Source organism: Ictalurus punctatus, chromosome 24, assembly GCF_001660625.3.
Source record: "Ictalurus punctatus breed USDA103 chromosome 24, Coco_2.0, whole genome shotgun sequence".
NCBI classification, from domain to species: Eukaryota; Metazoa; Chordata; class Actinopteri; order Siluriformes; family Ictaluridae; genus Ictalurus; species Ictalurus punctatus.
The window spans coordinates 2,900,343-2,926,904 of record NC_030439.2 but is presented as its reverse complement, the minus strand read 5'-3'; the positions used below and the strand labels follow the sequence as shown (position 1 = coordinate 2,926,904).

Below are 26,562 nucleotides of genomic sequence, written 5' to 3'. Positions count from 1 at the left end.
CAGTGTATCTACTATACTGTACAGTTCTACCCCTAGTGTATCTACTATACTGTACAGTTGTACCCCAGTGTGTCTACTATACTGTACAGTTCTACCCCTAGTGTGTCTACTATACTGAACATTTCTGCCCCTAGTGTGTCTACTATACTGTACAGTTCTACCCATAGTGTGTCTACTATACTGTACAGTTCTACCCCTAGTGTATCTACTATACTGTATAGTTCTACCCCAGCGTATCTACTATACTGTATAGTTCTACCCCAGTGTATCTACTATACTGTACAGTTCTACCCCTAGTGTATCTACTATACTGTACAGTTGTACCCCAGTGTGTCTACTATACTGTATAGTTCTAACCTTAGTGTCTACTATATAGTTCTACCCCAGTGTATCTACTATACTGTACAGTTCTACCCCAGTGTCTACTATACTGTACAGTTCTACCGCAGTGTATCTACTATACTGTACAGTTCTACCCCTAGTGTGTCTACTATACTGTACAGTTCTACCCCAGTGTGTGTACTATACTGTACAGTTCTACTTCTAGTCTGTCTACTATACTGTACAGTTCTACCCCTAGTGTGTCTACTATACTGTACAGTTCTACCCCTAGTGTGTCTACTATACTGTACAGTTCTACCCCAGTGTGTCTACTATACTGTACAGTTCTACCCTTAGTGTGTCTACTATACTGTACAGTTCTACCCCAGTGTGTCTACTATACTGTACAGTTCTACCCTTAGTGTGTCTACTACAGTGGAGTCATTGTTTTACTGAAGGCGTTATTGTGCTACATCACCAGCTTCAGTGTAATTCAAAGTTGCACTAAAAATAATTTCTCCCCCAAAACAACCAGCACTACAGGATCTGCTGATTTCTAAAGTGAGGCTGAATCCAACTTGTGCTGTGTTCTTCAGCAAGAAACCCAAACCTAAGTGATGAGTCACATGAAATGAACTGCTTTGTTCTTATCACACGGCATCATCAGACGGTGTCATCTGTAGTACTAGCTTTTGGGTATACTCATACAGTTCGTCACTGATGCATGCTCTGTGTGTGTTTTATTCGACACGTTGTCTAGCACAGAGGTCACATGACAGTTTTCATCTAAACGTCATAATCATTCCTCTACCAAACCACTCCACACAAAACCACACCATATTTCACACCATTAAACACCTTCGTGCTGTTAGCTCACTAATGAAAGCTCGCTTCTTAGCAGTTGAGGGACATGCAGCCAAGTTATTAGAGCATTCACCGGAATATATCTGATGTAATCGGTTTGAAACGTGCTCTCAAAAACGACAAACCCAACGCAAAGGACACAACGCGAGGTGAGGTTTATGGATCTGAAGGTGTGAGGAGTTTGATGGTGTGGGTGGTGAAGAAGAGGAAGAGGAAAGCGAGGAAAAGGACATGGCTTCTGCCTTTTCTGCACCCATCTGTTCTGATGGTGCAGGTGGAGCTCTATTCACCCATCTCTGCATGTGTGTGGAGTAGGAGGGAGGGGGGAAGGAAGAAAAGGGAGGGCAGAGAGAAGGAGTGAAGAGATGAAGGGGTGGGAGGTGGAGGGGGGGCTCCTGGTGATCTCTCCTGAAGGGGATAATAGGAGAGCGACGCATTGCAATGGCTGCCGTGTAGCGCCCTCCCTACCCAATTAGCCAATCAGCGGTCGCCTCTGACTGGCAGAAGGACACATAAAAGAAGAACATTGCAGCAGAGGCACAGAAGGAGACTGTGAAGAGCTGGGAAATACACACACACACTAGCACGCGCACACACGACAACAGAACCAGAACACCCTCCTCTGGACACACCCTACTGGGGATCACTGTTCTCTCTCTCTCTTTTTTTTTTTTTTTTTTTTATTTCTGAACCATCGCCCACGCCGCACAGGGAGAAATCTCTCTCGTCCTCATCATCATCCTGAAGAAAATCCCTTTCTCCTCATTTTCACTCTGCTTGAGGAACACCTACAATCAGACGGGCTGAGAATCCCTGAAGACAAGGCTCTTTTTTTTCTTTTTTTTTCTTTTCATTTCGGAAAAAAGCGACGTGTTTAATCGAGCCACGCGTTTTAAAAAAAAAAGGAAAAAAAAAAAAAAAAAAAAAAAAAAGACCAGAGCAAATCCTCCAGCGAGCCTGAAGAAGACCTGCACATCGAAGGAGCTAGATCACTATCATCTTTGTACAAGAATGGTTACTGTACGTATATATATATTTTTTTTTTCTTAATTTTTTATAATTTTTTTTATTTTTAGCCATTTTAACAATGCAAAAATATAATTGTAGTATCCTCAGTCCCCAAATCAAGCCTTTGCAAGACTTCTAAGCTAGATGGAGAATATTGGGAGGGTTGTCGTTTTAAAACGGCATCACACTTGGATTAATCTGATTTGTAGGCAGCTTTGCGTGTTAATATCGTATTGAGAAAAACATGGCATTCGCTCAGCGACATTCCCTTAAAGCGGATTGTGTAAACAAGATTAGCGTAGCAGCGATGGCTTTTAGAAACGTGATCCATGGATGCGCAACACTACAGCTCGCTCTCTCGACGTTTTCTACGGAGCATCAGATCCTGTTTTTTTTTTTTGCATACAGATTATGGCTAGTCCGTTAATTAACACGTAAAATTCCTTTATATATGTGTATGCATTTTTCCACGCTATTGACATTTGATCCCATAGAAGTCACGGCTCAGTGGCCATTCCGCAGGAGCAGAGAGAGAGAGAGAGAGAGAGAGAGAGAGAGAGAGAGAGAGAGAGAGAGAGAGAGATGTGCTGAAAAGGCAGAAGGGCGTTGGGAGGCTGTGAGGCCACACAGTGCTGCATTTCTCGGAGCAAGAGGAGGACATTTATGAGACAAAATAGAAATTGTGTGCATTCGTTGACCAGAGAGAGAGAGAGAGAGAGAGAGGTGCAAAGAAAAGGGTCGAGTCATTCAGAGGAAAGGAGGGTTTGTTTTTTTTACGCATCGAGTCGAATCGAATCAGACATTTAGAAATTCCAAAAGGGCTTCTTTTCGTTGCGATGCATGAACAATATCCAGGGCCTGTGAGACGAGCGGGAACGGCTGCAGAATCCTAAAGCTTTAGCGGGGGGATGATCGGAATGAGAAATGTGTGCAGTAAGGACAGGCCTCGCACGAGTGTGAACATTTTGGGCGTGGCTTCGTTCTCTCGAAGGCGACGGCACGCGCTGGCAGCACCACACAAATCTCAGTCCTGACTGAGCAGATATCGCCTGTGATCTGATCTCATACATGATGCACGCTCAGTTTGATCTTATCCGGTGTTCCGGCTTCACCCGTCGCAGCGTCACCGTCACAACCTGACTGTATTTAACACAGAAACAAAGACACTAGGGGCTGTGCAGTGCTTAAATAACATTGTTGACAGTTGAGAAAAAATAAACATCTAGGATATTCTCATTTCTGCCTGATTGAGAGATGATGACACGTGGTCTGGTTTTGGACAGCCTGTTTATCGAGGTGTCTGCATGTTAACAGGCCACCCCAGTGCCACTCCAGTGTCACCCCAGTGCCACTCCAGTGTCTCCCCAGTGAGCCTAGCCTGCTGATGGGGGTCAATGTGCCGAGACCTAACCTCAAACAAAGAACTCTCGTGCATTTACAGAAATACCCCTGACTTAAACAAACAAACGCTTTCCATATATATCCAGCCGTCGAAATCCGTCACTGAGCACGTCCAGAGGAACGATAATAAAGACGTTTATGGCGGACTCAGAGCTCCACGGTCCTCAGTAAGCTCTCTGTAGCTTATATACCGCAGCGCCAAGCAAATAAAAAGCGTCGAGTCAGATAACCTTCTCTTACACAATTCAAGGACAAGGACGTAGTAAGTGAAGCACAGCACAACCCACTGCCAGGATAGAAGCTCAGAGTAAAGCTCATCACGGCTGATCTAGATGCTGAGGCGGAAAATGGAGGACGGACACAGATCCAGAAGCCGATGTCAACACGACAGGGGACGTGACACACAAAAAGCACATCGTTTCAGTCCGATCAGCCATTGTGATAGCGCTAGGCCTAATATTGTTTAGAAAAACTTGAGACATGTACCAGATTGTTTTTTTTTTTTTCTTAATATTCACACGGCCGTGGTCGAGGCTGTTGTGCCGGGGATAAAATGGTCGAAATAAATTGGTAAAGTTGTTGGTGCTCATTGTTCCCAGAGAGGCCTGCAGCACAAAGCGCTAGTGTTTACATTAATATTCATAGCGCTGCCGCGGCCTGCGTGCACGAGGAGGAACGGGTGGCTCTTTTGTTCGTGCGTGTCAATACGTTTATTCAGGCTGGCTTTTTATGAATGCCTAAAGAGCGAACAGATCCTTGTTCAATCAAAGCGGAGAGGGGATAACGATTTAAGCGATTCCGGTAGACGGACCAAATTAAGCAGTGGAAGCGGATCTTTATATTTATATATATTTTGTTATTTACTTTTATGAAAGCTGTTTTTTTTTTTTTTTTTTTTTTTTAAACTGGGCTCTGAGCACGCGGAGCCTCCGAGCCGAGTCTGTTTCAGCACTCTGGATAGAGACAGGACACGAACAGAACCCACTACACAGTTTCATCCCCACTACCTCTCCATTTTCCCCCCCAACATGTCTGTTTTGTGTTCCATCACACTGCGGGAAATCGCATTAGGTTTCCGCTTGGCTGCAAAAAATGGCAAGTGTGACGGTATACAGGCTGCATGGTGAAAATCTTGGAATACGTTGATGTAATAAGACACGAGCGTTTGTTGATCTGATCGGATGAAACGTAAAAAAGCAGGCCGATCTGTGTATTTGATAATGATGAAGCATTTCGCTTGGTGTCCTGTAGCTCTCCAGCTGCCACTGTGATCCTCTAAGCTGCAGTGAGAACGTGGCTAATGCCTTTTGTTTAGAATAATCCTGTAATCGGAGTTACTGAGACGGCCTGTTATAGCAATCCGAGCGTTCGCTTTTTCAGGCTCTGTCAGTAAAGGGCCGACCGAGACAGTGGTGCTCTTTTATTAAACCATATTTTCAGCACATACTTAATGTCCGGGCTAGTCAAAACAGCAACAAAAAACGTCTAAGTCTGGTTGGTCAGCAGAAGCTGTCAAGTCTCACAGCACTGCACTTAGGAAGCTGGAGTTATTTCCAGAAAATGGCTTCCTGGAAGCACAGACTGCTTCGGCTGTGGGTGTATATTTTTCACCTGAGATTTCATGTGACGCTTTTTGTCTGAAACTCTACAGTGATATTATGGTTTTGAAAGGTGTGAGGTGGTCACATGGCAAGGCAAGCAGGCTGGGTCGGTGTGGTCTTTCTCTTCCCTGGGAATAGAAACGTACAAGCCAGGGGAAGAGAGGTGAAGCCTGTTCATGGTGTGTGTGTGTGTGTGTGTGTGTGTATGATGTGTTTGGCTAGTACGAGGTCGGTGCATCTCATGAAGCTGCAGGTAAGACTGGTGGGAATGGCGGTTCCTGGCTTGTCTGTGTGAATCAGGCTTTTGTGGATGAAAAGATCTTCTTCCTCTGGTTTGTTTTCACAATAGCTGGGGCCTAAGGGCAGGAAGAGCTGCCTGCACGTTACGCAGCATTTTTACATTTGTTGCCAGGGATTGGCGCCTGCCACGAGAAGGTTCGCTTAAGTCTAGTCCAAACTCGTTCCAGTGCTGTAGTTCTGTGAATGTAGGAGTGTGTCTGCTAGCATAAAAAACCAACTTTCAACAGGAAACGGTGAAATATAGAGGTTGGCAAGATTCTTTTATCATGTCGAGATAGCCGTTATGCCTTTTTCTAGGTTTGCAGGGTTTTATTTCAGGCGTGATTAACCCACTGCCTTGCTGATGTGTTCTCCTTGCCAGGGTTAATTTGCCTTACGAGATCTATGTTATTTTTGTTGTTGTTAGAGACAGAAGGTTCACTTCATTTATCCATAATGAACATAATGATCTTAAATGGGCATAACCGATGCTCATTTGCATCCCTCTTCTGCGACAGACATGCATTAAAACACACATGAAAAATATACATTCATGCACACACATACACACTGCTAAAAGTCATGAAGCCAGCCAATAGCAACTGTTGTCAAGCAGCTGTTACCTGGGCAACCTGAGTAGAGGTAAGGCTCAAGTAGAGAAGAAATGATTCCATGGGGGAGAAGAGTGTTAGAGATGGATTAGAGGAAAATGGAAAGGGAAAAAACAAGGACCACACCTTCGGGGGGGGGGGGGGGGGGGGGGGGTCTTAGGATGTAGCTGGAGAGTCTGATTCCAGTTCATTCTGATGTACAATTAGATTTTTTAAACTGAAGACATGTTATCTAGAAGGGTTTAATGATTAGTGAATGATTCTGCCTGTTGATGTGAGCTGATCGTACAGATTACAGATTAAAGGTGCAGCATTAATTAGGTGTGCACGCCTCCCAGTTCCACCCCAGGGGTTATTCTTATCCTATCAAGGATCTACAGGTTCACTGACCACATGACAATTCAATTCTCTTAAGCAAATCACTCTCGAGAATGATACTTCATAATGTTGTGCCAGTATAGGAAGAAAAATCACCAAGAGAACGCCTTGACATACAGGACACAGTGGCAAAGCAATAGAAACAAGCGAATAAAAAGGATTAAGACTGACCAGCATAGCCTACATCTGTTCTTTCAAAACTCCCTATAGGCTAAATTAAGCAACATGCTGTAGTCCAGAGCAACAGACAAACCACAGTAGACATGCGTACATACGCAGACAAAAATAATGGCACACTTCCATCGCACACAATATGTTTGCTACTGGCAGCTCAAACTTCGGCAAAGCCTACAGTGCAGGATGTCACTTTAACTTACACTTCATAAGTCAGATGTCTGACTACTAATGTAATACTGTTCCACCCTGTCCAGAGAAACAGCAGACGGGGCAAAAAAATCACCGGAACATCCACACATCTAGAAGCAGAGAGAGAGAGAGAGAGACTGGGAGAAAATGAAAGAGGACATACATATACACACATATATATATACACACACACACACACATTTTATTTATATTTATATATATATATATATATATATATATATATATATATATATATATATATATATATATATACACACACACATATATATATATATACACACATATATGTGTGTGTGTATGTATGTACGTATATATGAAATAAAGAAGAATTTGAACCTTGATCTTAAGTTTCTCCACTGTTCACATGCTGACAGTAGCAAGGACAATCCCACCTACAAAGTCAGACACAATACAGTGTCTGATCTCTCAGATTTCTCTCCACAGATAATCAGCACCATGGAAACTCAGGTGTCCAACGGTCCGAGCGGAACCAGCATGCCTAACGGCCCGGTCATCAGCACCAACGGTGCCACAGACGACAGCAAGACCAACCTGATTGTCAACTACCTGCCTCAGAATATGACCCAGGAGGAGTTCAAGAGCCTGTTCGGCAGCATCGGAGAGATCGAGTCCTGCAAGCTGGTCAGAGACAAAATCACAGGTAATGCAAGCCTTACACGGATCATCAGTCTGAGGCTCGCTAGATCCTTGAGTGCAAGGTTTGATGAAAGATTTGTTTTTTAAGAGACTTATTAAAAGACTTATTAACTCTTAGCTTTAAGTATTGTAAAAAAAAAAAAACAACAACAAAAAAAAAAAAGACCACCACTTTATTTAAGTTATTTCCACATTCTTTGAGAAATACAGTTTAATCTATAGCCATAAAGCATTCCTCTCGAGAAACTCTTAAAGGTTCTATGTAGAATCCTGCAAACAAACACAGGGTTTCTTTCCATTAAGCAAAGAAAGATCCAAGAGGAACTTCTAATTAAGCTGCAAGCTTTCCTGAGAGTCTGTGTTGGTTATTGAACTTATTTTAAGGGGCACGCTACACTTATTTGACATCACAATTAACGGCATAGTTATTGCAGATCATCATGACACGCCGTGCCTCTTATCAGGCTGTAGCTCACGGTTTTCTGTTATGTTTACAGGTCAGAGCTTGGGCTATGGCTTCGTAAACTACGTTGACCCTAACGATGCCGACAAGGCCATCAACACGCTCAATGGTCTCAAACTGCAAACAAAAACAATCAAGGTAAGAGCACCTTGACCCCACGCTCCTGCATCATCCTGCTGACAAGTGAGCCGCAGGACGAAAGAAGGGAACGCGAGGAAGTGACAGACGGGACAGAGGGAAGGGAGGAGAGAGGGTGGGACCGAGGGCAGAGAAGGCAAGAGCAAGCACAAAGGGAACAGAAGAAAAGAAAGAGGGCGAGGCAAAAGCAGAGGTCAGAAAGCAAGGGGGCTGTGTGCAAAGGTGATTGTGATGTAAATGTAATTAGAGAGGTGCAGTGCATGGCATTTGAGGGGTGGGGGTGCTGAATCAGTGCAGGAAGCCCCATCTGCCTCCAATCTTGGCTAATTAGGGCCTTCTTTGTCTCCGAATTCAGCAGGGAATAGGGGAAGGGGTTCGACTCAGGGAAGGAGGGGTTGAGAAGTAAGAAATAAAATAATTCAGACTGGTTTAACCACACCTGATCATAGCCTATCAAAGATTGTGTCAAAAGTACAAACCAAAGAAGATTAGCTGAAGAAAAACGTTCTGGGGGAAAAAAACCACAAACAACATTTAACATATTTCCATATATCTTATTTATATGTTTCACCCTATTTACATTCATTCTACTTACTCACGTACAAATACAGTTGTATATATCATCACGTCATGCTAACAGCCTCCTTCAGGAGGATGTTCGAAAGTGTATATTTATTTCAAATATATATATATATATATATATATATATATATATATATATATATATATATATATATATATATATATATATATATATATATATATATATATATATATAAAATGTAAATTATGAAAATAAAAATTCTACTTTTAAAAGAAAGGATTTTAAATATCCAGTGCTCCCCCCTGTGCTGGCCTTCTCAACAGTGTTAGCAGGCATTCATCATGTATGTGCACGCTGCGTCCAAATCCTTAAGCTGAGCAAATGTCATTTTTTCCATGTCAAAAAGGCATTGTTAGAGAGATGAGAGGACTTGGGAGGAGGGAAACGAGGAGGGAAAGGAGGTGCAGGAGCAAAGGCTAGAGGACGCAGCGTTGCGAGAAGAATGCCAATGACAGGATTAGAGGCCATATGGACTGCAGGCACCATCTGTAGTGTGGGAGAGATAGGGAGAGGGTTAATTATAGGGCAGAATCCGGTCTTCTGATAAAAAAAATTTTACAAAAAAAACCCAGCCCCGCCCTTCCAGCCGGCAGTCCAATCTCCACCGTACACTCACCCACTCGCTGAACAATAACACCCCGGACCCCAACAATACAGCTGCTTAGTCATACTCACCCCCAACACGTATACATGCACAGATGATGCAGACATGGAGCCTACGCCATTCAGACCCAGATAGCAATTAGCCGTAGTGTTCTACAGCACACATGTGAGAACATAAAGGATATAAAGACACTGAGGGGAATATAAGGAAATAAAAAGCAATACAAAGAACAATGAAAAAGAAAAAAAAATGTCCAAAACACTACGCGTATCGACACAAAAGAGAACAGTCGAAAAAAATGTCTAAAAAAATGGTCCAAATATATGTTTGTGAAAATAATATTGTAGGCTCACGCTGGACAGTACACACCACAGTGCAGTCATTTAAATAACGGAATATAAGTCTGGACCTGGAAATGTTGGCCTTACGGAGTCGTTTTGCTTGGTTGGGAGCAGAGTTTGTGAGCTTCCAGGGATGCTGGACATATTGTAAGCTGTTTACTTGGTTTGTTGGTTGCCAGAGGAGCAATTTCCCCTAGAGGGAGAAGACAAAGAAGGGAGGGAGAAGAGGGAGGGGGGCGATGTCTCTATCACACGAAAACACACACACTCACAGTGCTACCATCAATCACAGTCATTCTCAGTCAGCCCCGAATTCTTAAATAAATACAGACTCGAGACATATTAAAGGAAACGATTTCAGCTCAGCCGCCAAAACAGCTTTTGCCTTCTAGAAGTTTCCAGAACGGTACCAGAGGGATGGACACCATTCTTCCAAAAGACGTTCCCTCGACTGTTGATGGTGGTTCAAGGGCACGGTCTAAAATGTCAATTCAGAGTGCCTGGGTTGCAAAATGTCTGGGTGATGAGATACGGTGAAGGCCACGGTGAATCATACGATCGACATCATTCGTATCAGTCAGAATAAGCTTGTATTGATTTCAGTGACCCTTCCCAGTAAGGGGACAAGTGGAACCAAACCATGCTGACAAATGCCCGCCACGGCACTGTCCCCCCCCACAAAAAAAAAATTTGACAGCAAACTCTGTCCTGGGAGACAACATACATGGAAAAATGATTACAAATACAAATTCTAAAGCACAATTATTTCTATATCTTTAGATGCCTAAAACTGCTTAAGATTTTGTGAAATGTTGGAAAATGGGAAATTCTCCTCATGTGCTTGAGTGGGGAGAACCGAGCTCAAGGAATATAAGGCGGAATTTATATTTCTGTAAGTACAGGAATGGATTTGAAGACACCAGAGGGACTGACTTGGGAAAGCATCCTGCTGGAGTGCTTAATAAGGGTACTAGAGCGTGCTTGCTTAAGAGCACTGGATCTGAAGAAAGGAAGGATGAGAAAGAAAAGGAACCCATCTGAACCCAGGAGCGAACACACGCGTACCTATTTTGTGTACAGCGAGAAATCACACTGGCAGGAGAATTCATATTACCTCGTATTTGAATTGTCCACCCACAACCTGAGCACTGTTTAATGTGTCGCGGTTTAGGTGTCCTACGCCAGACCCAGTTCAGCCTCCATCCGTGATGCTAACCTCTATGTTAGCGGACTACCTAAGACCATGAGCCAGAAGGACATGGAGCAGCTGTTCTCCCAATACGGCCGTATCATCACCTCCCGCATCCTGGTGGACCAGGTCACAGGTACAACCTTCGCTTTACTACAGAGAGATTACACAATAACGTTTCAAATAATGCATGTGAACATGGATAATCATAAAAGACATCTAGTGGGGTTGAATTAGAACTGTATACGTGAAATTATGGTCAAAATGTTTGGAATTCGCTTTCTTGCTCATGTGAAGAACTCATATGCTGTAACTGATGCTAATATTGCGCTCTTCTTCGGGCACAGGCATATCACGAGGAGTGGGCTTCATACGTTTTGACAAGAGAAACGAGGCCGAGGAGGCCATCAAGGGCCTGAACGGCCAGAAGCCCCTGGGAGCTGCCGAGCCAATCACTGTCAAGTTTGCCAACAACCCAAGCCAGAAGACAGGCCAGGCGCTGCTCACCCAGCTCTACCAGACCGCCGCTCGGCGTTATACAGGACCCCTGCACCACCAGACTCAGCGGTTCAGGTACTGCTTGCCACCTATTACCTCTCTCTGTTCCTCTCTGCTGGCATTTTCTTTAAAATGCAGTGCTGCCACGCCATTAGAGGGAAAAATTATGCAACATGACCAACAAAGCTATTTATATTGACAGCAATATTTTAATAAACATTTTATGCAACATGTAACATGCAGTGCGTTCCGTCCGTCACCTGGGGGCCCCGGAAGTACTGTGTCGGTGGACGAGTCCTGTGTGGCTTCAGGTTGAGAGCTATGTAGCGCTCCCTCTAGTGGCTGCACAGGCTGCATGTTAAATGAAAACCCTGTTCTCTCTGGTTTGTCAGATCCTGCCACTAATGTGTCCACCTACTTCACTCTCCCTCTTGCATTGCAGACTCGACAATTTACTAAACGCCACCTACGGAGTCAAGAGGTAATTTCCAAAAGAGGTGTCTTTTTCAAAAGCATCCATGCCTACAACAGCCTCAAACAAAGTGGCCGGAATGCCCCCTGCTGAATTAAGCTTGAATTAGGTGATTTGCAATGCAAAAAATAAATAAATAAATAAATAAATAAATAAAATTGTCGCACCTCCATAGCCACCATAAGATTAACTTATAAAGAATAAGGGCCAAGTGAAAATATACATTGTGGCACAGCAGGACATTCTGGAATGGCTTTGTTGAATCGTTTTGTTCATTTGGTTGATTACTCGATTGAACTGATTTTGTATATATATATACACACACATATATACACAAACACACACACGCATATACATGTATTTTTTATTGGACTAACATTTAATTTCTTTTCAGTTGCTTTAATGTCCATTTTTTTCCACCAGCATGGACATACCAGATTCCGTTTGCGTCTCTTCTGTTGGCTCCAGTTTTGTTGATTTATTTCTTGTTTGCTTTCACCCCTCTCTAGGTTTCTGTGTTTTGCTCAGTATCGTGAGATTTCAGTTGAACATTGTAATTCCTGTGTCCTGTTTCTACAGAGGCTTTGCTCACCAGGGAATATGACTAAAATACTCAGAGAATGTGGGCTAACATGTTTTAGAGAGCAAAGCAGTGTTCCGTTTTTTTTTCTTTTCCTTTTCTTTCACCATTTTTAATTTTCCTAGCTGGTAGTGGAGATGAGGATCGGCTGTCGAGCCCTGAAGGCGTAGATATCAAAAAGAGCACAAAAGAGCATGAGTATGAGAGTAGTGAACTGCATGCGGCATGGAACTTCAGAATGACACCCATGGTAGTTGTCCATCTCTCTTCCCCAGGTTCTCCCCCATCACCATCGACAGCATGACCACGCTGGCGGGCGTAAACTTGACGGGCCCCACTGGTGCCGGCTGGTGCATCTTTGTCTACAACCTCTCTCCTGAGGCTGATGAGAGTGTTCTGTGGCAGCTGTTTGGGCCGTTCGGTGCAGTCACCAATGTCAAGGTCATCCGTGACTTCACTACCAACAAATGCAAGGGCTTTGGCTTCGTCACCATGACCAACTACGATGAGGCGGCTATGGCCATTGCCAGCCTTAACGGCTACCGCCTTGGTGACCGTGTGCTGCAGGTCTCCTTCAAGACCAGCAAGCAGCACAAGGCTTAAGGAAGAGAGGTGCGGCCTGGCCGTTACCACCCCCCCATTTAACCTAAAAGGGGGAGGGGGCACTAAGCTTCCCCGCACATTCACTCTACATGGGCCTGGACCGAGTCTCTCTTTGACACACATTTATCTCACACACACACACATTACATGCACATATACAACACACAAACACACATTTAGCCAGAGTCTCCAAAAATGACAAACACCCAAACATTTTTGGTTTCTCTTTACATGACATGCGAATCCTTCCCTACATTTGCCTGGATTGAATGAGTAGAAGTGGGTACTCGGTGAGTGGGTGGGGACTGTTTTGCAAGGGACACGGTTTTAATGAATGTGACGCAGAATGTGTGCTAAGTGCTTCGGTTTAATTCAGGCAAATTAGAAGAATCACCGAATTGAAAACTGAGATAGAGATATATATATATATATATATATATATATATATATATATATATATATATATATATATATATATATATATATTTGCAACTTACCCAAATTCTTGCCCCAGTATCTCTCCTGTATTTATGGAGAGTATGTAGTCACTTTTTTTTACACTTGGGCATTTTGAATCAGTGGATTTTTTTTAGATTTAAGAGGAAAAAAAAAAAAAAAAAAAGAAGAAAAACAGTGTTCTCTCATATATATTATTATATAACTATATATTCAATATTTAAGGTGGTTATAATAGCCAAGTATGTAAGCATTTTCTAGAACTTTTATTACGGTTTCCTGGCTTCACCTATGGTTGCATTCTAGCTTTATGGCGCTGTACCGACCCTGATCTCAAGGTCCAATCCAACAGCCAGTTTAATCATGGGCATAACAGCACCCACAAGGCTTGAGGTATATTAGAAGGTCCTCACAGTCACTTCACTAAACACACAACAAGGCATCATAAACGCAATCACAGATACAAGCGGGGAAAAAAAATAAAATAAAAAAACACACTCACACACAGACACTAACATAACAAAAACAGCCAAGATCACACAGTAACCTAGGCCGTCCCTGTATTTGTCCACTCTAGTTTCTATAGTTTAGACCAGCTGTCACGGGGAGCAGTTTGGCAGTGTTTACGCGGCGATGGCGTGTGCGTAATTCTTTTCAAAAAGGCAAGGGGTACATCTGGAATAAAATCACTTTGCACTATAACCAAGCTAGACAAGCAAATTCCAAAACTTCAACATCAGAAGCGAAATCTGATTTCCTGCGAAGGGTGTACCATGAGGCTGTGTCAGCGTCCGTTTGCATAAAGGATGTTTAAAAAATAAATAAATAAATAATCTAAAAATCTAATGTTATGAGAATTATAGAGAGATGGGTTTCGTAGCCGCTACCCTTTCTCCACATGGATCAACGCACCCTGTCACTCAAACCGATCAGCTTTGTGCTCCTAACCGGTCTTCATGCAAACACGGACCACCTACGCCTCAAACACAAGCTAGGATACTCCATCCTAACGCCATCCATTTTAAGGCGAGGCCGCCTGATCAGCGAAATGATCAGCACTTCATTCACCTCCACTGAATATCTATTAACACCCCCTTTAAAAAGACGCAATGAATGATGATGCCCACATTGCGAACAGAAAGTCGAACGCCCATAAAAACAAAACTGTTCCAGAGAGAGATAGAGAGAGAGAGAGAGAGACGTTGCTGTAAAAAAATAAAATAAATAAAATAATAAATGACCAGATGAGAATTTAACATGAACGAGGAGGGTTTAAAAACATGCATTTAAACCGAATGACATTTTGCTTTTTCTTGATAAACGCTGTGTTAGCCAAAGAGGACAATGATCTCTTTGAAAATATGGATTACATTAGAGATTAATATATTTTTATATCTACAGAAGAAAAAGAAAAAAAACCACAAAGACCTTGTGCAAACATTTTTACAGATTCTTAAAGCGTGGAATCCTTTGGGACAACACCGCATGGCTTTTATTTTTTCCGACTTTTCAGCTCTTAGGGGAGAGAGAGCACCTGACTCTCCGCGGTGTATGGGAGGGGACTGAAGTGTTGGGGACTTATAAACGTACAGTATGTGCAGTGAAACCATTACGTAGTTAAAAAAAGAAATAAAACGACAACAATAACAACAACAAAAAAAGCAAGCAAGCAAGCTCGCATTACGCTAAAAAAAATAATAAAATGAGAAAAGAAATCGATAACGAGACGGATAAACGTACGCATTAGGAATAAAAGAAGTTGCATTTTCTCTGAAGTTGCTTCAGTGGCGGTGCAGTGAAACCATACGGTATAACCAGGGACACTATTAACTCGCTGCAATCTGTTCCACAAAGGCTCGATATCTGCAAACTGATAGTGGCACTTTTATATCCAAGCATCTCATCGTTTTATTTATTTATTTATTTAGTGGCAGATTAGATTCAAAGCTAATCTATCGCCCATGCTTACCATGCGCAACGCACCAAAGAACGTATTTAAATTCGGGATCCATTACAGCTGCACAGTTCATTCTATTTATATACGCGACACACTAGCTTACAACTGGCTAATTATATCCTCCTATACATCATATCATGACAACAGTACATATCCATTGCCTGCTATGACAATATTCTTCATCCTTCTAAGGATTTGGTTTAGACTCCAGGTCTGGAGGGCCTCTACTCAGCAGATAAGTACTTAATTTGTTTGAAGAGTTGGTTCGTTTCCCCCTCCACGGCCTGACCTGCTTCAAAACGTATCGGAACGGAAACCTCACATCTTTTTCATTTCTTAAAGATGACCTGTAACCTTCACGGCTCATTTTGCGCTTTAATAACAACTGGGCACTAACTAACTGAGGAGTCACAGCTTTGTCACCGATCATATCATATATTCTCTCCAAACCTAAATGTATATCCATGCATCATTTCATCACTGACGTCCACGTCTCTTGCTTGCTCTCTCTCTCTCGGAAATCCACCCCATGGCACATTTTACATATTATTCAATTACTGCAAGGCTTTTATTTTGCTTTCACAGCCATCATGCACACACACACACACACACACACACACAGACACATACAAACATATTCCGGCCAATTTTGCCCGCTCTGTTAATTGGTGAGGTGCCAATGAAAGGCAGGATTACCTTAAAGTAATATCTCAAGCCTTAGTAACCTGCCTTATGAAGTTTTTGACTACCCTCCACATGTAGTGCCGGCAGGGAGACGAGGGGCAACCAGGGCAATTTTTGTAATGCTCTTTCGAGGAAGTAGCTGGAGAAGGTTCTGGTGCAGAAAAAGAGCCCTTAGTGAGCCCATAAACATACCCACACACACACACACACACACACACACACACACACACACACACACACACACACACACACACACACACACAGTAAATCCAGAGACCCTCTCCCCAAAAACTACAGTAGAGAGAGCCAGAGACAATGGCAGAATCACACCGACTGCACCGCTTGAGCAACAAAATACAAGAAATTGTTTAAAAAAAAAAGACAAAAAATTTTTTCCTATGGAACAGTAAGTGCAATGTGCTTCGTTTTTATATTGACTGAGAACAAAAGATATATATATTTTTTAAAAAAGAAATTAAACATCACATTGAAGTGGTTTGCAGAACAGTGAAAGGATCAAATGCGATAAACGACAAAAAAAAACAGACAAAAAAAAAATAACTAAACAAAACACAAGTGTTAACAGATTCATTAAAGGAATCGAACAAAAACACCAAGAGCTCTGATCTCTGATCGTCCCTTCCTTAGCCCCCCCAAAGTAGTGCTCTGACCATGCATGGTAAAGCAAACAAGCCCGATGTGGTACGTAAAAAGAGCCATTCTCTAAGACCGTGAAAGGAATACTGTCTAATATTTCATCAGTTTTAGCCCATGTCGATTTCAAAAATATCGTTTTGTTTTTTTCCTGTACTTTACTGATTTCTTTTACATATCAGAATCACATGTTAACTTAGTGTATTCGTGTCGTTGACGTTGCCATAGAGAACATACATGGGTTGAATATTTCTTTTGGTTGCTTATTGGGTACGATTTTATTCTCTTTTTTCCATTATTTAAAAATTAGTTGCTGTTCCTACAGTGTATGCAGGTTTTAGAATTAGTTAGGTTTATTTTGTTTTTATTATTATTATTATTATTATTATTATTTCAATCAAACTGTGCTCAGTTGTGTTTGTAAAAGTCTGTGGTAGCTTTTGTTGCAACATGAATAATTTAAACAGTAAAAAAAAAAAAAAAATTCAATATAGCGCCAACGAACTTGTATTATTTGGGCGACTTTAAGCTTGTAGTTTTAACTTATTGTTAACTTAAAAACTATTTATTCTCATTATTATGATTATTATTATTATTATTGCCTCGTATAAAAAGTATGTTTTGTGTATATTTATGGTTTATTTCATATTTGCAAGTTTAAAAGAACTTTAATTTTGCCAAATGTGGATACACCGTTTTTGTTTTTTTGTTTGTTTGTTTTTTGTTTTGTTTTCCTTTCTTTCTAAAAAGGGAACAAATAGAATAAAAAAAAAAAAAACAGCTTTAGAATTACAATTTGGAAAAAGTTCTCCATAGGCAAAAAAATGCACTGCTATATTAAACTAACTGAACGTGTAAACATACATGCTGTGTTCTAGATGTTATGCCTTTACTGCCTGTGTTCTGTTTGTCTTGTTAAATGAAAACCTTTTGATTATTTGATCTAAAAATCACAGTCTTGTTTTATCCAGCCACGTTCAGACCCCCATGAAAGCGAGGAAGGAGGGAAGGAGAGTCTGGAGGAAAGACAGAAAGAAAGAATACGAGGAAATGGAAGGAGGAGATAAATAGACAGTGGAGCTGTACTTGAGCGGACTCTCCCGGAACCTCTCTTTTCAGATTGTTTAGCCGTGAAGCCTAAAATCCACAACTCCAGGAGCAGGCAGTGATAGAGAGGGGAGGGGATGGGAGGGGAGGGTTTGGGGGTATGGAGGGGGGGAGGGGTCATCAGTGGTTCCTTCTCAACCAATTGTATTTTTGTATCGATTAATTTAGAAAGGGATGCAGAGTTACTTAGCAATGTTCTTCTTACACCATTTCTCACGGTACAATAATACAAAAACAATAACGGATTAACCACAAAAGCCTCCGATGGACATCAACGTTTGAGGGCAAAAAAATGTCAAATCTCATTCGTTCCAAACACAACCAAACAACCAACCAACCAACAATGTAACAAAGGAGAAAAAACGAAATATATCTCTGTTTAGTTTAGGATATTTATTACCGGGATTACAGCTGAAAACGCTTGAGGACTTTTTCATGGAATTATTTAATTATTTGTACTTTACATGCCAGAAAAAAAAAATAAAAGAAAAAGTTGCGAACTCTAGTGTCCTGGTTGCTTTCCTGTCTGACCGAGTTTCTGTGGGCGGGGCCGACTGCGAACGCTGAAAACGCCCTGAGAACGACATTCTGTGTGGAATTAACTCAACCGCTGATGCATCTGTATTGCAGCTGAATACGAAGTGGAGGTTTCTCTCTACCCAGTGTTAGAATCATCAACATGCTCAACTTATTTATTTATTTATTTTTCTTAAGACTTCAGCCTGGAATTCTAAGCCATCTCTGAAACTACTCTGGTTAAGGATTGTTTAAAGGAAGAAAAAACAAAAAAACAACTGCACTTCAACAGAAATCAGAAGAGCTGTGAATTTAAAACGTGACTTTATTTGTGATGGAATGTGAGCAGAATCCAATTTCAGTTTTTTTAAAAAAACAAAACAAAAAAAACCAAACACCTTAATTTGAACTACTTTTCACCAAAATGTTGAGTGGAGCAGAGATGAGCCATTCAGCGCTGAGCCTCTGACCGTGGAACAGACACGACCCCTACGCTGTGACCTGGAACACTGAGAACAGTAACAGAAGTCACCCGCTTTCAATCAGCTGCTGTCTGAATGTCACAGGAGTCTACTGAGGTTTAGAGTTTAATATAATAGAGATCAATTCAGAACTATTGTCACACCCTAATGAAAATGAGCAAAACCAAAACCAACAAAATGAACAGCGTGCGTAATAATATTTTGACCTTAAACATATGGTCAGTCTGTATAGTTCCCCCCCAGACGTAAAGAGCTAAATGTCTGTATTAAAAATGATCAGGGATGCCAAATAATTGAAAAAGAAATATTCTTTAGGTACACAACAATTTTGTTACGTTACATTTCGAGATCAAATAAAATGACTGTTTGAGGACAAGACAAGTAGCCTCTCCTACTGTTCGAGTGGAAAGCTTGAATTTAATTGTGTGTAATGTTAGGGCTGGGCGCTATGACAATAAAATATTGACAAACAAATCACCATACGCGTTTATGAATGATCTTACATTTACCATTAACATTTATAATAGATGTTTTTGAAGATATTATATAAATCAGTGTGTCTCAAAGTGGGGTCAGACGAAGTTGAAATAGTGAGGGCTATTATTTGAACAGTTTGTGAAATGTACTTTATACTTAAAGGAGTCTCTGGCTGGACAAAGTGTGAGAACCCTGGATATAAAATCATGAGGTGGCTTTTTTGTTTGTTTGAACATGCATCGCTATCGTATTGCGAGCTGTTTCTGAGCAAACCTGCATGCCACGATACGTTAAGTACCATAGAAACATCTTCAAGTATCTCAGGATATTTTTGGCATATAACCCAGGTGTAATACTTGACTAATATGTAATATTAGTCAGTTTCATGACTTAAACTGGTGTAAATCAGTCAGTCTAAATTGTCTCACTACATGAACAGTTGACTTCCTCGGCAGGCTAAGGGGGAGTGAATTAATTTTCAGTACAGGGTCTGTGCGCCATTGCAGCTCGAACACTGACCTTCCTCTTCTGCTCGTGCTGACCTCTTCCTGGCAGCCATCACAACTCCCTGCATTTATATGCATTGTTTTTTGAAACCAAATTCAGTCTGTGAACCCTCACTGAGGCGAGCTGTAACTGGTGTGGATGAGTGTTGAACCTACAGCTCCAGTGGAGCCTATTGCTGCTTATAATAAAATGTTACATGAACTCATAGCTAAAGTTGAGTGGAATTAAACTCACTGCTGGAAAGACACGAGGCACTAGAACTCATCGTGCCCGTGCAGGGAAGGGTCGAGGGTGGACGGCTCGGCGCACACAGCTGGCGTGGTGAACTCCATCAGGTATTCACAGCGGCTGGGCTCCGAGGTGGATGTGACCGTTGTCTCTTTCCCACAGGTCATCTTTACCTAAAGAAGGTTGCAAATTAAAAACGAAACGCACTGCTACTGGTGCAAGATGTACAGTACCAGGCTTATAGGAACATGTGGTAAAATATGTGAAGGTGTGTGTGTGTGTGTGTGTGTGTGTGTGTGTGTGTGTGTGTATGTGTCGAGTAGCGGTTGAACTGGAAACCTTTCAAGACTTAGGATTGGCTCAAATGAGCAGAAGTGCAGAAACAACCATTTCTTAAAATATCCATCGATCTTAGCAAATCAAACAGTCCCAAAGCATGAAGGATCCACCACCACGTTTCACAGCAGGCGTGGATATGTTTTTTTTATTTTTTGCAGTCCACATTTCATGGTCATGGTGCTACTAGCTGAAAAAATTATTTTGGTCTCATCTGCCTTCAAAACACGAACACAATGACGTTCAGTCACAGCGTTTTGTGTGTTGCTCTTATAAAAACCTTCTTTCTGTAGCGCCTTCGAAATGGCTCGTCGTTTATCCACTGCATGCAACATTTATTTGTAAAAGCATTCTCGCCCGTTCTGTTTTTTCTACAATCCCAGGGCTGACTATAGTCAGTTAAATAACCAGCCAACCCTCCTCATTTAAAAACCCTTACCAATGTGACATACAGTAAACCCCCAAGATTGTAAAATCAAATTCAGTTTACACCCTGAATTCAAAACTAGATGAATAGAAACCCTCCTGCACCCATCCATCCAATCAATCAATCAATCCCTAGTATTAGTCTCAATAATCACTCGGCTATAACCGGAAGCTTGGTGCCTCATCGCTGACTCGTAAAACAAATAACTATCCAAGACAAAATCCAACAAGTGCTAAAGGTAATAAGAAAGCACACACAGTGGTAGGAGTGAAAACAATGACTTACTGTGGTGGACCTGTTAGGACCCTGCCAGCACCCTGTGCCATGCTCATACTTCATCACAAGGTACTTATTGTCCTCAGACCCTGCCCAGGTTCCCCAAGTCCTGCACATGTGCGTACACACACACACACACACACACACACACACACATATATATATTAAAAAAAAGAGAGAGAAAGAGAACAATAACCAACGATAATCAATTCCTAAGAACACTGAATAAATCTTCAGATCAGGGTGAGAGATTCTTACCCAAGATTGGTCTCTGAGCCTCCGTACTTGGGTTTCTGGGAAACGCGATTAAACGGACAGAGTCTGTAGATATATCTATAGAGAAAAATGAATATTACGTTCATGACATTTAGCAGACGCCCTTATCCAGAGCAACTTACATTCATCTCATTTATACAACTGAGCACTTGAGGGTTAAGGGCCTTGTTCATGGGCCCAGCAGTGGCAGCTTGGCGGTGGCGGGATTTGAACTCATGACCTTCTGCTCAGTAATCCAACCACTGAGCTTCTATTACCCAGCATATTAACAATAATAATAATAATAATAATAATAATAATTATTATTATTATTATTATTATCATCAAACAACACAAGTCTATGTTGATCAAATCTGCCTTAAATTTCATGATAAAAAGTGCAATGCTTCCTTTTACTCATGCAGCAATATATATTATTACGAGAGATGGAATGATGCCACTTTTCTTTTCCTTCTAACCACTTTTTTCCAATCTTGAGCCAATACCCGTTTGATACTGTTTTCTTTTAAAACTACTACTCAGAAGTAGTAACATAACACTAGTAGTAGCAATGTAAGCTTTACATTTTTTTAAAGCACTTCACAGTTAAACTCACACACAAAAATCATTTACATTGTAAAACACCATAACGACACAAAACCAAGAAATATAGTATAATATAAATACAAATATAATCAATCCTAACAAAAAACTGTCAAGTCTCTTACAATATGTAAACATTTCCAGCTCCAAAAACATTTCTTTTCCAAACGCAAAGCCGTGTGTTACGGGATCAAACATCCCAGATGTCTATCCATCTTCAACTGCTTACTCCTTTTCAGGGTCACGGGGAACCTGGAGCCTATCCCAGGGAGCATGGGGCACAAGGCGGGGTTCACCCTGGACAGGGTGCCAATCCATCGCAGGGCACAATCACATACACACTCACACACCCATTCATACACTACGGACACTTTAGACACGCCAATCAGCCTACCATGCATGTCTTTGGACTGGGGGAGGAAACCGGAGTACCCGGAGGAAACCCCCGCAGCACAGGGAGAACATGCAAACTCTGCACACACAGGGCCCGGACCCTGGAGGTGTGAGGCGAACGCGCTAACCACTAAGCCACTAACATCCCAGATGTTTTCATTGATATCCAAATCATCATTTTTTTTTTTTTGCTGGTACCGGCCCGATAACAGTACTGGGAATTGGATTAATGTCATCTCTAATTATTCTCCTTTTAAAAAAAAAAAAAAAAAAAAAAAATTTTTACAGATAGCAAGAATGTCATGAAATGGTGACATGACATACCAAACAAAAAACTATTCTAGACGAGAAAGCTAGAAATGTGAAAAATGTTAATATCTTGAATAGTTTTAAAGAATAGAAAAGTTTTTTATAGCTGAATAACTTCAAAAATCACAAAACATTATAGTTCCAAGGCCTTAACCTGTAAAACAATTTAGAAACATTTTAGATAACGTCAATATCGCGGGATTCCAGAGTTTTATTCAGAGTATGCAAAAAACAAAAAAACAACAACAACACATTAACGTTGTGAAAACTACATCCGACTACTGCATGTCTATAACGACGTTTCTGGTTAACTTACTCGCTAGTGGTGAGCTCATAGCACTGACTGTACAGGTAAGCAAACTCCGCACTGGGCCCAAAATCAAAGGTAAGCTCCTTCTCGATGTTCCTGTAAATTCAAGCAGACACACGCACAAACCGACATCAAACACCAGGCTGTAAAACCTTCACAAATAGACAAATACGTGACTGGTATTACTGCACCGACCTGATCTGATCTTCCACTTCACGCAGAGCTCTCTCTGCTTCTTCAAAGTCATCTCTGGTTTTCTGAGCGGCTGTGGATCAGAGAAGAAGCAACGACTGTTATTTATCATGCCTGTCTTAAAAGGGATGTACCAAGGTAACAACATGCTGGTATGAGTAGACTGATTATACTGTTAATGTTTCACTACACTGGTATAAATAACAGCAGGTGAATGTTAATCTCATATAGGACATATTTGGCAAAACAAAAAAAAAAGTCCTACTGACCATCAATTAAAGCTTGAGTTTCAGCATCATAAGACGGCATAGTGTCTTCTTCCTCTATCTTCTCTGGAGTCTTGATGCTGGAAGGAGCCTGAGCAAAATAACGCTGCTAGAGAGAGGTTCACAGAACAGCAGCCAAGCCGCTCACCTAACTGAGCAGATAGATATGCTGCTCACCTTCCTTACCTTATCGAGGTCTTCCTCTGGATAATCATCTTCCTCATCAACGTCCTCTTCCTCTGGAACGTCGTCGTCGTCGTCATCAGGGTACGTCTCAGAGTCGTTGTCCACGACTGGTTCCTTACTTTCTTCTGTCGGAGTTTCTGCTGGAGCTGGCTCCTTAGGCTGAGACTGCAACAAATCCGTTCAATGTGAATATTACACAATGGCCATATTCAGAAAACTAAAGTGTGTGTTCATGTGCATTTGACGGTATTATGGAGTCATAAGCAACAGATTCTCCCATAACAAACCAATGCAAACATTTCAACAGCTACATATCACAAAGCACTGTTGAATGATTTTGCACATTTAGTACCATGAATTGTGGATTGCCACATATATTCTCCATGCTGCATTCAGAGCTTTAAACACAGTAATGCTACCATCACTCACAAGTCGACAACAGTAGTTAAGAACTCCAACCAAACCAGAAAAATAATGGTAAATACTAGAACATTAAAACAAAAAACAAAAAAAAAAAGACACCGCATTTCATATTATGCAATCTGCCCATTCCTTGCAAATGTCTACGATCTTTCATACTACAATTAGGATGATAATCAGATCTTCATGGAATGAAATAGCAATGGTGGAAAATATTCAGTAGAAACACTGCTTTTATTATGACCCATTTTATTCTGTATACAATCCATTTTATAATGCTGTTCTTTATGTAACTTGCTGGATTGTGGGCTATGTGTGGAGGGTAACTCGACAGGAGAAAAACAAGCTCATTATCAAATGGCCGTATATAAAGCTTGGACAAATGGACTTGGAGCAGATCACTTACGAAAGTAGTGGAAATGGACTTACGCACATCACATACGAAAGTAGTAGAGTAGAACAACATTCGATTGCCATCATCAATTAGTAAGAAGGAATCTAAATGCAGAGCTATTTCAAAAGGGGGAAAAGGGTGGGGGGGGGGGGGGGGGGGGGGGGGTTCCTGACAACCAGATTTGTCTTGAGATCATAATGTAAGAATGGAGGTTCTGCAAAACATTTCCACTGTATGTATGGAAACATTTGGGGTTAGATAAAATGCTATATATTCAGGATCTTTGGATTTTTATAACTGAGATTTGTGATCGACTTTGCTCAAAACAACTGTACAATATTTGCAAGATGGAAAAATATTTCCGCCGACATCACGTTATAGTGTATATGATGCAGTTCATATTTTAAAATAAATAAATAAATAAAAATACTAACTGGTAGAGGCAACCCTATTTTAAATTGATCATATGATACAAAATCTGTTATGAACCATTCTCTCTGTGACAAGAGTGTAGCCAGGAGAAGACAACTGAATCTAGATTGTACTGTAGTGAGGGTGCGTTTACTGACCTCGGAGACATACTTGTCCTTAATGTTGTTCCAAATGCTTTCAAAAGCTGCTGTGTCTACCTGGTCGACTCCTCCTAGCAGCCCCTGGGGAAGACATCACACTGCGGTTATTATAAATAGAAGGTGCAAACAAAGAAAAGAAAGAAGAAGAAGAAAAAAAGCCAATATATACCTGGGCCTCTGTGTCAGAAAAAGTGCCATCCGCATCGGAATCTAGCTCCGTGTGCGTCTGCAGCTCGGCAACCGAAACACTGAAAAACAGAAAAACACTATCAACTGGCCAGAAAAACCCCAAAATTCACTCCATGTCACAGACATACACACACACACGCTCACACAGAGAGAGAGAGAGAGAGAGAGAGAGAGAGAGAGAGAGAGAGAGAGAGAGAGAGAGAGAGAGAGCTACACTTACAATCCATCCACATCATCATCCAGCTCAAGAAAAGCTTCTGCCATCTTGGCTTTGTCCTTCTCTGCGCTGATCGCTGCTTTTTGTTCTGTAATAATAGCAAAGCAAAGAGGCGACGCGGCTCAGAGACGCACGGACCAGACGATATGAAAATTATTATATAAATCACCACACTTAAAGGATGCTCACCTGACAACGTAGCAAATAAACAAATCACAGATATGACACAAAACAATTTCTGTTTAATAGCTGAGCACTCTGGCTTCATGAAACTTACCTCAGACAAGTTTAATTGTTTTAATTAAATGGTGTATTTTTCCAGATCAAGTAGATGAAAAAATTATGGAAAAAGTAAAAAATAAATAAATAAATAAATAAATAAATAAATAAATAAATAAATAAATAAATCACCACAATTAGTATTTGTTGCTCCTGCTCGGGCTTTTATGATGGCCCAAGTGCTTCGAGGTGTGGACTTGACTAATGAAAAACAATATTCTCCATCAAGCTGGTTCCAACTTTGGTTCAGCTTTGCAGGATGAAGCCTGGTCATGGACCATTTTTTTTTATTTCCACCGTAAATGTTGAACAGGATGGAGGTCCGGACTGTTTGCTGGCCATGTCACTGAGTTGATCTGCCTTTCCTCAAGAAAAGCTTTAACACTCTTTGCTCTGTGGCGAGATGTATCATCATCATCATCATCCAAACTATCTTCTATCACTGGAATGAGAAAAGTGTCCAAAATGTCACCGTACACCTGTGCATTGACTGTTGAGGTCTCCCCTGGTCCTTTATCTGACATGTAACCCCAGATCATACATGAGTGTGGAAATCTGATTGTTTTCTTCAGGCGGTCATCTTTATATGTTTCATTAGAACTAGCATCAGACAAAAGTTCAGCATCATCTCCTCGTACAGTGCAGCTCCGTGATTCATCACTGAATATCACTCCACTCTCCACGACCACTTCTCTTTAACCCACTGTAACCTTGTGTTTAGGTGTTTGGTTTTCGCTTGGCTTTTCCATGCGTAAATCCCATTTCATTCAGCCGATTTCTTACAGTTCTGTCAAACATCGACTCCTGTGTCCGCTCCTTTGTTTTGTTGTGCTGTTTTGATTTTGAAGGCTTTGGGGTTTCTATCCTGAAG

At 41.3% G+C, this 26,562-nt stretch overlaps 2 protein-coding genes across 5 annotated transcripts in view; one reads left to right on the top strand and one right to left on the bottom strand.

Annotated features, from left to right (window-relative positions):
• Positions 1 to 1,353: 1,353 nt before the first annotated feature.
• elavl3 (ELAV like neuron-specific RNA binding protein 3) lies at positions 1,354 to 16,345 on the top strand. Of its 3 annotated transcripts, none has more exons than XM_017455251.3 (7): positions 1,354 to 2,205; positions 7,295 to 7,511; positions 8,005 to 8,108; positions 10,829 to 10,982; positions 11,194 to 11,419; positions 11,787 to 11,825; positions 12,672 to 16,345. In XM_017455251.3, the coding sequence occupies exons 1-7, from the start codon at positions 2,197 to 2,199 to the stop codon at positions 12,997 to 12,999; spliced, it is 1,077 nt and encodes a 358-aa protein (XP_017310740.1). In that variant the 5' UTR covers positions 1,354 to 2,196; the 3' UTR covers positions 13,000 to 16,345. The 3 variants fall into 3 exon arrangements, with proteins under 3 accessions (XP_017310740.1, XP_017310739.1, XP_017310741.1); XM_017455250.3 differs by having other exon boundaries at positions 12,651 to 16,345; XM_017455252.3 differs by lacking the exon at positions 11,787 to 11,825.
• A 2,335-nt stretch (positions 16,346 to 18,680) lies between these two features.
• prkcsh (protein kinase C substrate 80K-H) overlaps positions 18,681 to 26,562 on the bottom strand; it is a 16,330-nt gene continuing 8,448 nt past the window's right edge. Inside the window, exons 8-18 of one of the 2 annotated variants that reach the window (XM_017455234.3) lie at positions 25,416 to 25,500; positions 25,176 to 25,254; positions 25,004 to 25,087; positions 23,612 to 23,785; positions 23,438 to 23,525; positions 23,172 to 23,241; positions 22,983 to 23,072; positions 21,365 to 21,439; positions 21,116 to 21,215; positions 20,074 to 20,240; positions 18,681 to 18,882 (exon numbers count right to left, since the gene is read on the bottom strand). In XM_017455234.3, the coding sequence (XP_017310723.1) occupies positions 20,094 to 20,240; positions 21,116 to 21,215; positions 21,365 to 21,439; positions 22,983 to 23,072; positions 23,172 to 23,241; positions 23,438 to 23,525; positions 23,612 to 23,785; positions 25,004 to 25,087; positions 25,176 to 25,254; positions 25,416 to 25,500 (992 nt within the window). In that variant the 3' untranslated portion in view covers positions 18,681 to 18,882; positions 20,074 to 20,093. The remainder of the gene's footprint in view (positions 18,883 to 20,073; positions 20,241 to 21,115; positions 21,216 to 21,364; positions 21,440 to 22,982; positions 23,073 to 23,171; positions 23,242 to 23,437; positions 23,526 to 23,611; positions 23,786 to 25,003; positions 25,088 to 25,175; positions 25,255 to 25,415; positions 25,501 to 26,562) is intronic. The other variant, XM_017455235.3, reaches the window with a different exon arrangement.